The sequence below is a fragment of the Nothobranchius furzeri genome, chromosome 11 (genome assembly GCF_043380555.1).
Source record: "Nothobranchius furzeri strain GRZ-AD chromosome 11, NfurGRZ-RIMD1, whole genome shotgun sequence".
Classification (NCBI taxonomy): domain Eukaryota; kingdom Metazoa; phylum Chordata; class Actinopteri; order Cyprinodontiformes; family Nothobranchiidae; genus Nothobranchius; species Nothobranchius furzeri.
The window spans coordinates 41,014,506-41,024,694 of record NC_091751.1 but is presented as its reverse complement, the minus strand read 5'-3'; the positions used below and the strand labels follow the sequence as shown (position 1 = coordinate 41,024,694).

The following is a 10,189-nucleotide window of genomic DNA, read 5'->3' as shown; positions in this document are numbered from 1 at the left end:
TAATAAATACACACAATTCCATAATCAACATGAGATGTTTTTATTTAACAAATCATAATCAGTATTTAGTTAAGTTAATAAAGTTTATATTACTAAAAGCTTTCCTGTTATTCAACATCCATCCCAGTTCCTAAGATCTAAGATGTCCCTTAAAAGTGCACATTAAAATCAATCGGCTACAATGTTTAGTAATAAAAACACTAGAGGGAATTTTCTGTTAAACGACAGTCTGAGTAAGTTTCTCTTTGTGAGTTCGTTGATGAGTGCGCAGGTTACTCCTCTGAGAAAAACACTTGCCACACGTGTCGCAGGTGTACGGCTTCTCTCCCGTGTGAATTCGCTGGTGAATCTCCAGGTGGCTGATGCGATCGAAGCTTTTGCCACAGAACGGGCAGATGTACCACTTCTCCTTGACGCGGTGACTCGCTACCGTTTTGTGCAACTCAGAGTCATTTAACAGAAATCCTCTCCTTTCTGGGTTAAAGGCTGACGTGTTCTTAATCAGCGGTTTTTCTGGAAGGGACCCGATGCAAGTCTCTCTCTCAGGGTGACTGAACGCTTGCGTTGGCTGAGAATGACTGAAAGCTCCAGGTCCTCTGGGTTTACTTGAGCCACTGTGGACTGTCCCCATGTCCCTCACAGCCCTGTGGGAATGCACCGCCTCTGCTGAACTATCAAAGATGTCCAAGGCATTCTGAATAAGCAAGATTTCAGAGTCTACGTTTTGCGGCAGCTGCTTTGGTTCAAAGTAGCAGTCTGAGTCGTCTGCTGTGTCGCTGTCTCCCATCGTTATGGACAACCACGGCTGTGTCTCCTGTTGCTGCAGACCTTCAGCTGGCTGTTGGCTCTGATCCATCTCACAATGATCTGCTGTCTCGCTGCTGCTGGGATCCAGATCTGCTGCTTGCTCCACAATCTGAAGATCGTCATCTTCAAGCTTGACTAAATAATCATCGTCCTCGTCTTCACAGATTTTAGATTTAAGATGCTTCATTTGGGTTTGATCTTTCCCTGTCTGAGCAGGTGGAGGCGTTCTGTTGATCATCGAAGAGTCCGCTTTCCTTTGGATGCCTGAGTCAGAAGACGATGTCTGAACTGAATCACCTGAAGGCCCTGGAAGGACAAAGTGTTAACTGTTTACTTATTTGACTTTTGGCTCACATAAAGCACTTCATGCTTTTTAACCTTTAAAAGGTTAAATATTTTGTACTTTTAAACTTTACACTGGATTAGATTATTTACTTATTTAACTTATGTTTTTCAGGAGGATAAACTGCTTGAGATGTAACATCTAGTTTTCGAGCAGGTCCTCCTACAACACAACCAATATAGAGTAAGTTGGCAGAGTTAGTTATAACAGAAGAAACAAAACCATCCATCCATCTTCTGAACCCGCTTTGTCCACGCAGGGTCGCGGGGTGGTAGTGGTGGCTGGTGCCAATCTCCAGCAGTCAATGGGCAAGTAGGCAGGGTACACCCTGGACAGAGAGCCAGTCCATCGCAGGGCAACACAGAGACACACAGGACAGACAACCATGCACACGCACTCACACCTAGGGACAATTTAGACAGACCAATCAACCTAACAGTCATGTTTTTGGATGGTGGGAGGAAGCCGGAGCACCCGGAGAGAACCCACCCATGCACAGGGAGAACATGCAAACTCCATGCAGAAAGATCCCAGGCCAGGAATCAAACCCAGGACCTTCTCGCTGCAAGGCAACAGTTCTAACTACTGCGCAGCCAAGAAACAAAACAAATCAAACAAACAAACAAACAAAAAAAAAATATATATACATATATATATATACATACATACATATACACATGCATATTTATACAAACATGTACACACACACACACGTACATACATACCCATTTACAAAATAAAATAAAACTGCCGTGAGTCACTCAAAAACAAAGGGCATTAGATTAATTTAGTAAAACTCAGAATGTTTAAACTAGACACCCATCCTTCAGTCTTGTGAAAGGTTTAATATAACTATCTAAAGTCCCAAATTAAATGCTAGGGCAGCAATGAACTCAGTCAGATCAGGAGGTCTCTAGAAAGACAATTTTCCTCAAGAGCCAAAAATAGACCCAAACGCTTTCTTATCTAAATTCCTGGAATATTATAGTTATGATTATCTTCTTCACATAAATTATTGCTGTGAGACCTGACAACCTAAAGTAGCAGTAACAACAGCACATTTGGCTCCTTCATTGGACCAAGAATAGACAAACCAGGAATAGAAAAACGGCTTCCACACTGCAGGACATGAAAGCTGTTCTTCCTGTTTTTGTCACGCTCTTATTTGCAAAGCGACCAAGCATCTCATCGTTTTTCACTGATTCCTCAGTTACTGAAACTTTCAATAGTTAAAATAGTTCTGTACCAAAAAAAAAAACCCCATTCATACTGTTTTATTATGTGAATTAAAGTTTGGGAGGCCTGGGGATGGACTGTCCGATCTCGGGGGCAGAAGTTGCTGAGGTAGTCAAACAACTACACAGCGGCGGAGCCCCGGGGGCGGATGAGGTTCGTCCTGGGTATCTCAAGGCTATGGATGTTGTAGGGCTGTCATGGTTGACACGTCTCTACAACATTGCGTGGTCATCGGGGGCAGTTCCTAGGGAGTGGCAGACCGGGGTGGTGGTCCCCATCTTTAAGAAGGGTGACCTGAGGGTGTGTTCCAACTATAGGGGGATCACACTCCTCAGCCTCCCTGGAAAGGTCTACGCCAAGGTACTGGAGAGGAGGGTCCGATCGATAGTTGAATCTCAGATAGAGGAGGAGCAATGTGGTTTTCGTCCTGGCCGTGGAACTGTGGACCAGCTCTATACCCTTGCAAGGGTGATGGAGGGGGCATGGGAGTTTGCCCAACCAATCCACATGTGCTTTGTGGATTTGGAGAAGGCTTATGACCGTGTCCCCAGGGGCACCCTGTGGGGGACGCTCCAGGAGTATGGGGTGGGTGGCTTTCTGTTAAGGGCCATTCAGTCCCTTTACCAGAGGAGCGTGAGTTTGGTCCGCATAGCCGGTAGTAAGTCGGACCTGTTCCCAGTGAGGGTTGGACTCCGCCAGGGCTGCCCTTTGTCACCGGTTCTGTTCATCACATTTATGGACAGAATTTCTAGACGCAGCCGTGGTGTTGAGTGTGTCGAGTTTGGTGGCAGGAGAATCTCGTCTCTGCTTTTTGCGGATGATGTGGTCCTCCTAGCTTCATCCAGCTCTGACCTTCAGCTCTTGCTGGGTAGGTTCGCGGCCGAATGTGAAGCGGCTGGGATGAGGATCAGCACCTCCAAATCTGAGACCATGGTTCTCGACCGGAAAAGGGTGGCTTGCCACCTCCGGGTCGGGGGAGAGGTCCTACCTCAAGTGGAGGAGTTTAAGTATCTCGGGGTCTTGTTCACGAGTGAGGGTAGGAGGGATCAGGAGATCGACAGGCGGATTGGTTCGGCGTCTGCAGTGATGCGGACGCTGAGCCGATCTGTCGTGGGGAAGAGGGAGCTGAGCCAGAAAGCCAGGCTCTCGATTTACCGGTCGATCTACGTCCCAATCCTCACCTATGGTCATGAGCTTTGGGTAATGACCGAAAGAACGAGATCGCGGATACAAGCGGCCGAAATGAGTTTCCTCCGTAGGGTGGCCGGGCTCAGCCTTAGAGATAGGGTGAGGAGCTCGGACATTCGGGAGGGACTCGGAGTAGAACCGCTGCTCCTCCGGATCGAAAGGAGCCAGTTGAGGTGGTTTGGGCATCTGGTCAGGATGCCTCCTGGACGCCTCCCTGGGGAGGTGTTTCGGGCATGTCCTGCCGGCAGAAGGCCCCCGGGTCGACCCAGGACACGTTGGAGAAGTTACATCTCCAATCTGGTCCGGGAACGCCTTGGGGTCCTGCCGGAGGAGCTGGTGGACAAGGCCGGGGAGAGGACGGCCTGGAGCTCCCTAGTTGGGATGCTGCCCCCGCGACCCGGACCCGGATAAGCGGAGGAAGACGAGACGAGACGAGAGAATTAAAGTTTGGGTGGCTAGATCCCGTTTAAAAGCATATACAGATATAACATTCAAAATCAAATACATGCAAATCAGAACCAGACAGGAAGTAGGAAAAACAAAAATTGAGAAAAATGTTTAAATTTTATGCATCACAAAGTTTCCAGTCCACCACTGACAGCTGTGTTTAATAGTTATAATGGACCGCCATCTTATGGTCAGGAGTGAAAATTGTGGTTTAGCACATTGAGTAACAGAAAGATGCCAAACGGGTTTGACCAGTCACCACTTCTATGGAAGTTAAACAGAGAAAGCACAGTTAATGGTAGCATTAGCGAAATACAGATAAGGAGTAGAGGGAGAAAAGACACCCAAGTTAAGCTGGAAATAGGGTTGTCACGGTATGAAAATTTAACCTCACGGTTATTGTGACCAAAATTATCACGGTTTTCGGTATTATCGCGGTATTTTTTAAACGGTGTTGCATATGTTCAGAAAGCATTGATAGTCCTGTTCTACACAAACTGAAATAGTTTAGAAAAGGTTTAACAGTGTTTATTAAACCTAAAATAACACAAAGCCTTAGCAAAAGTGCAACTTTTCACAAGTAAAGGAACAAATAGCTTATTTTTCTGGAACATGTTACAGTAGTCAGTGCAGGTTTAAATTATACAAATCCAAACATTCGAAACATAAACAATATGTAAACAAATCAAAGAAACACCACTTGTTTTCTCATATACTTGTTTTCTTCATTATCAAAATGAAAATCTAAAACTCCAGTCCACACTTGACTTGAGCACTGTACAAGTCAACCTTAAAAAATATGTATTTAAAATAAATAGCCACTTTAAACAAATTACTAAAACAACTACTACACTATGTAATCAAATCCAAATGTTCAAGTATAAATGGCATTGAATAAGTAAACAAATCAATGACAAGGAACTAATTGTATATTTCTCTTCATCATCAACAAATAAGATGCTTCATCCAGCAACAGGGTGTCCGTGACACGGTTTAAATGCTGGCAGAGGACGCTGCGGCTGCAGTATATAGTGACTCGTTGCATTCTCCCTCAACCAAAAGTCCTCACGTCATGCATTTAAGCTAAAATGCTAATGTTGACTTACCTTGCACTGGCTGTGGAGACGTGGGTGATGGTCACGCAGATGTGCCATTAGATTCGAAGTGCTGCTGCCTTTTGCAGACACTTGTTTCCTGCACGTTCTGCAAACGGGATACCAGTCTTCTATTAACTGTCCCTCAGCGTTTTTCAGAAATCCAAAATATGCCCATACTTCTGATTTAGTCTTCTTTGAGGGCTGATGGATGTCCTGGGCGCTGCCGTCTCCTCCTTCGGCCATTATTTCAGCTTCAAAGTTTTGGTGCCGTTGCAAACTAAAAAGTGCGTGTGCGCGCCGCCGGAACTTCAGCTGAAGCGACGGTGGCTGGTAAGGGTCACCGCGCTGAAACCGCGGCCACGGTAAACCCACCGAGATAATATAGTTTTTTAAAAACTGGACGGTTATTTTTATTGTCAACTTTTTTACCGGGGTTTACCGCTATACCGGTTACCGTGACAACCCTAGCTGGAAACATCTGGAACTGTATTCGAGCATGGAGCCTGATGTTTCAGAAGTACATGTTATTCAATTATTGCAAGACGCCACTGAAATTGTGCTAAAATTCCAGAAATCACATCTCTCTACCCAATTTGGAGAGGAATCCATGCTCTGGCGTGTTTCGGAACTTCAGGGTAAATCCTGGGAGGGGGAAAGCATTGAGCGGGAGATACGGCATCTCGGTCCTCTCAGCTGTTGTGTCTCCCATTGATACATGGACGTAACATCTATGGGAGATTGACTTTTCCAAAGTCTAAAAACAATATTACGCTTTATTAAAGAGCAAGTCACCCCCAAATCAACTATTTTTTTTACTGATAAACTATATAAATGCGTGTCTACCGTATTTTCCGGACTATAAGTTGCTCCGGAGTATAAGTCGCACCAAAAGCCATAAAATGTATAATGAAGAAGAAAAAAACATATATATGTCACATTTTGGGGGGACATTTTATTATTTTTCTTACAAAATCTGAGACCAAGCATTTCACAATGCAAGACAAGTATCGGTAACAATAACAGAATAAACAACCAGCTGTTGCATCAGCGGTATGCGCAGCAGCGCGCCACAGTCTCCAGCAGAGAATGGCGATTTTTCAAACCCTTCCAGTGGGACAGGGGAGCTCATTGCTGGGTCGGAGCCGGCCGGCAGCAGCGCGGTATAGCCTACATAATTTGATATATAAGTCACTTTGGTATATAAGTCGCAGGACTAGCCAGACTATGAAAAAAAGTGTGACTTATAGTTCGGAAAATACGGTAATCGTGCTGCAGACACGTGTAGTCAATAGTTTTGCACTTTAGTGCATTTTAGTTAAATTTTTATTTTTCAGCCTAAAACTGTCAGTGTTGTGTCGTTGTCAGGTAAAAATTCTGCACTGTATTTGAATATAAATCTGCCATCGCTATTGGCTAAGAGGTACCCTAGAACATTAGCTGGTACCATATGATGTCACAATGTCGTTGTGGACCTGTGTATATGTATTTGTTAGCAGCTCCGCCCTCTCGGTCTGCTAGGCAACAGCATTTGTTGCATTTTTCAAACAGGAAGTGGGAGCGGAGTAATACTCTGGTAGGGGGTGACTTCCTCTTTAAATAGACACTGGTTGAGCACAAGGACCAAGCTGAAAACAATCGCTTGTGTAGGAGCCTGTTTGCCATTAGAACCATCAAAAAGCTCATCTATTGCCTCTGCTGATACTTGCTAAGGTCTGATTGGCCATTCCTGCCACCTGTGTACTTGTAAGTTCTGCATTCCTGACATTGCATAAAAAAGCCTCTAGGCTGTAGCTTTTTACACATTTTTGTGTATCCCCCCCCCCCACCCACACACACACACACACACACACACACACACACACAGACAGGACTGTGCACGGTTATTACACTGGCGTTTCGACAGTGGAATATGTTCACGGATTAACAATCTGTCCCTTCCGTTTAGTAAACGGACATTAAGCTCAAATTGTAGGCTGGAGAACAAATGTGAAAAGAACAAACACCTGCTCAGTTTAACTTAACGTAGTTAAGTAGTTATTTGTTTTTATTTTTGCAGTTCTTACCATCACCGGCAGGGGGCAGTAGCTTGATTTGTTGCTCTCTGATGGAAAAAGATGAGTTCATATTAGTTGCAGTCTGAGAAATAGCCGTTAAGCGCTCCTTTTCCATCGACATCAGCTTTATATTTAAAGCTTGAATTTCGCTTTCTCTGCGACGAAGCTCGACTTGGACGAAGGCAAAGCCGTCCTCCCACAGTTTGCTGATTTCCACAACGGCTGCTTTGGCTAACACATCCATGATGGAGGTTAACTTGCTCTGGAAAGCCAAACAGTTGTCCATGTCGCCCCGTTTCGGCGCCTACGCTGTCCGAAGCGACGTGGTGGATGTTCACCAGCCTACTGTATGAGATGACAAACAACCAAGAAACAGCAACGGTCACGTTGACGTTTGGAGATAAAGGTGAAAACCACGGGTGTGTAGTACAATAGTAACAGGAAGTGGCTGTGGTCACGTGACGAGAAAATACCGCGCTTCTGATTGGCCAACATTTTTGCTGGAGGAGTATGGCGGTTGTTAAAGAGCAGTTCATATTTGTTTTATAAATAACTGTCACCAATAAAAAAGGAATAATAGACGGAAATCCCTGTATTTAATACAAACATGTTATTGCTGTTAAAGTTGTTTTAAATTTAAACGGTTCTACAGATGAAGTTGGAATAATAATAACAACTGAATTTTTCATTTTGCTAAAACGTTAAATCTATTCCAACACCAAAAAGTGACACAAGTTTGTGTAGAGCAACAAGATGTATTTTGTCGAATGTAAGTTGATGCTACCTACGTTTGTCCAGCAGGGGAAGCTGCATTTCCATAAGATGTAAGAAATCAGGCACAAGCTTATGACCCTTGCAGAAAAAACCTCCAATTCATTACTGTGAGCTGTTGCAATAATAGCATAGGCAATTTTAAATATACTTAATATGAAACATGTCCACACCAATTTATATTAAGGCTTGGGCATTAGTTAGAGAAATGACTTGCATGCAGCTCATTCTTATGCCAGTAAGTTTCTTGTTTTTAATATAATAAACAAAGAGTTGTTATTGTAACCACAGGACATTTGGTGAAGCAATCAAGTTGGTTTGAAAGAATAAAGTTGCTTAAACAAACAAAACATATGCCTTAAATTTCTCCACATCAGTACCACAGTGGCAGTAAAATTGAAATGGGTAAAAAAGGAATGAGAGTTTCTGAGGTTCTTTGCATGGAAAATTAAACTTGAAGTTGTGTGTTTATTTTTAACTGAAACATGTCTGAGTTCAGATGTCTCTGTTGTTCTCACAGAGGCCTCCCCATCCAATTTTAATTTCAAATTTTCAACGAGGAATGGTAAAAGGGGAGGCGGGACTGCTTTTATAAGTTCATCAACACTTTTAGCAAAACCTGTTTTATTTGATAATTTTAGCACTTTTGAATACACTGCAGCCGCTTTTGGCATTTCTCAGGTTTTATGTGTTACTGTTTACAGGCCTCCTAGACAGAGTACACCTTTTATTCAAGAGTTTTCAGAGTTTTTATCAATTTTACACAACTCCTTTGATAGGATTATTTTAGCTGGAGATCTTAATCTGCACGTGGATAACCTTTTAGACCCTTTAGTCACAGATTTTTTTAAACATCTTGAATTATATGGATTTTACCCAACATGCCACGCAGCCAACTCACAACAGAGGACACACCCTGGAGTTGGTCATCACGTATGGCCTGTCCACTGGTGTGTCCTCTGTTGTCGACTTGGCAGTGTCCGATCACTATTGCGTATTTTTTAACATCACCAGCGTTATCCAGTGCGGGCCCTCTGTGAGAACCTGAAGTGGCTGCTGGTTTTCTTGAAGCTTTTAACAATATCCCTCCAAGTAATGTCTCCGCCCCTTGTGATGCCATTATCAATTAATTTAACAGAAGACTAGAGTCAGCTCTTAACTTGCTTGCTCCACTCAAAACCAAAAACTTACAGTCACATCATACATCACCTTGGAGAAATGAAAACCTAAGAAAACTAAAGAGAAACTGCAGAGAGGCGGAGAGGAGATGGAGGAAAAACAAATTAACAATAAATCATCAGATATGTTTGGAACTGCTTAAAACATATAAGAAATTCAAGAAATGCTTATTTTTCCAAAATCCTCTCAGACAATAAAAATAACCCTAAAATTATTTTCTCCACAATCAATGATATTCTCAACTCCAACCCAAACTCAACTCAGAAACCCCCCTCAAACACTCTTTGTGAGGAGTTTGCAGCCACTTCAGAGGGAAGGTAGACACCATCAGATGTAACATTTTATCCTCTCAACGTAACGCGGTTTTAGGCACATCTGAGTGTGTGTGTCTACCTGAGGAAACACTGGACAGTTTTTTCCTGGTTGAAGCTGAGACTCTTGATAAAGTATTCTCCTCAGTGAGACCCACCACATGTGTCCCAGACCCTATTCCCACTAGGTTTTTTAAACATTTTTATGATTCTTTAAAAATCTTTTTAAAAGTTTTAACTATGATGAATTGCTCCCTTCAGACGGGGGTCTTTCCTGCCGCTTTTAAACGGGCGGTGGTGAGGCCCCTGCTGAAGAAGAGCAATTTAGATTTTAATGATTTAAACAATTATCGACCGGTATCCAACTTACCATTTTTAAGCAAAATTTTAGAAAAGCTTGTTTTAATCCAACTCAATGATTTTATCAACACCCATAATGTTTTAGAAAAAATTCAGTCTTGTTTTAGGGTGAACCACAGCACAGAGACAGCCCTTCTGAAGATTTTAAATGATTTTAGAGTAAATTATGACAAACTGAAGGTGACTGTGTTGGTTCTACTGGATCTAAGTGCTGCCTTTGATACAGTAGACCACATTATTCTTTTAAGTCGTTTAAAACAGATCGGCCTCTCTGGTGCTGTTCACCAACGGTTCACATCCTACCTCACAGACAGGACTTTTATGGTGAGTTTGGATACCTGTTCCTCTAGGGTTCATGGGATTACATGTGGTGTGCCCCAAGGTTCAATTTTAGGC

General features: G+C 43.1%; 2 protein-coding genes across 2 annotated transcripts in view; one reads left to right on the top strand and one right to left on the bottom strand.

The window, feature by feature from the left end:
- Positions 1-16: 16 nt before the first annotated feature.
- On the bottom strand, positions 17-7,458 carry LOC107383478 (uncharacterized). The gene is made up of 2 exons (XM_015956110.2): positions 7,182-7,458; positions 17-1,113 (listed from the first exon to the last, which is right to left on the bottom strand). Exons 1-2 carry the CDS (start codon positions 7,456-7,458, stop codon positions 218-220), a joined length of 1,173 nt encoding a protein of 390 aa, XP_015811596.1. The 3' UTR covers positions 17-217.
- The window catches only part of tesk2 (testis associated actin remodelling kinase 2), a 41,554-nt gene continuing 38,805 nt past the window's right edge, over positions 7,441-10,189 (top strand). The window contains exon 1 of the mRNA XM_015956104.3: positions 7,441-7,578. The gene's annotated coding sequence lies outside the window, so the exon portion shown is untranslated. The remainder of the gene's footprint in view (positions 7,579-10,189) is intronic.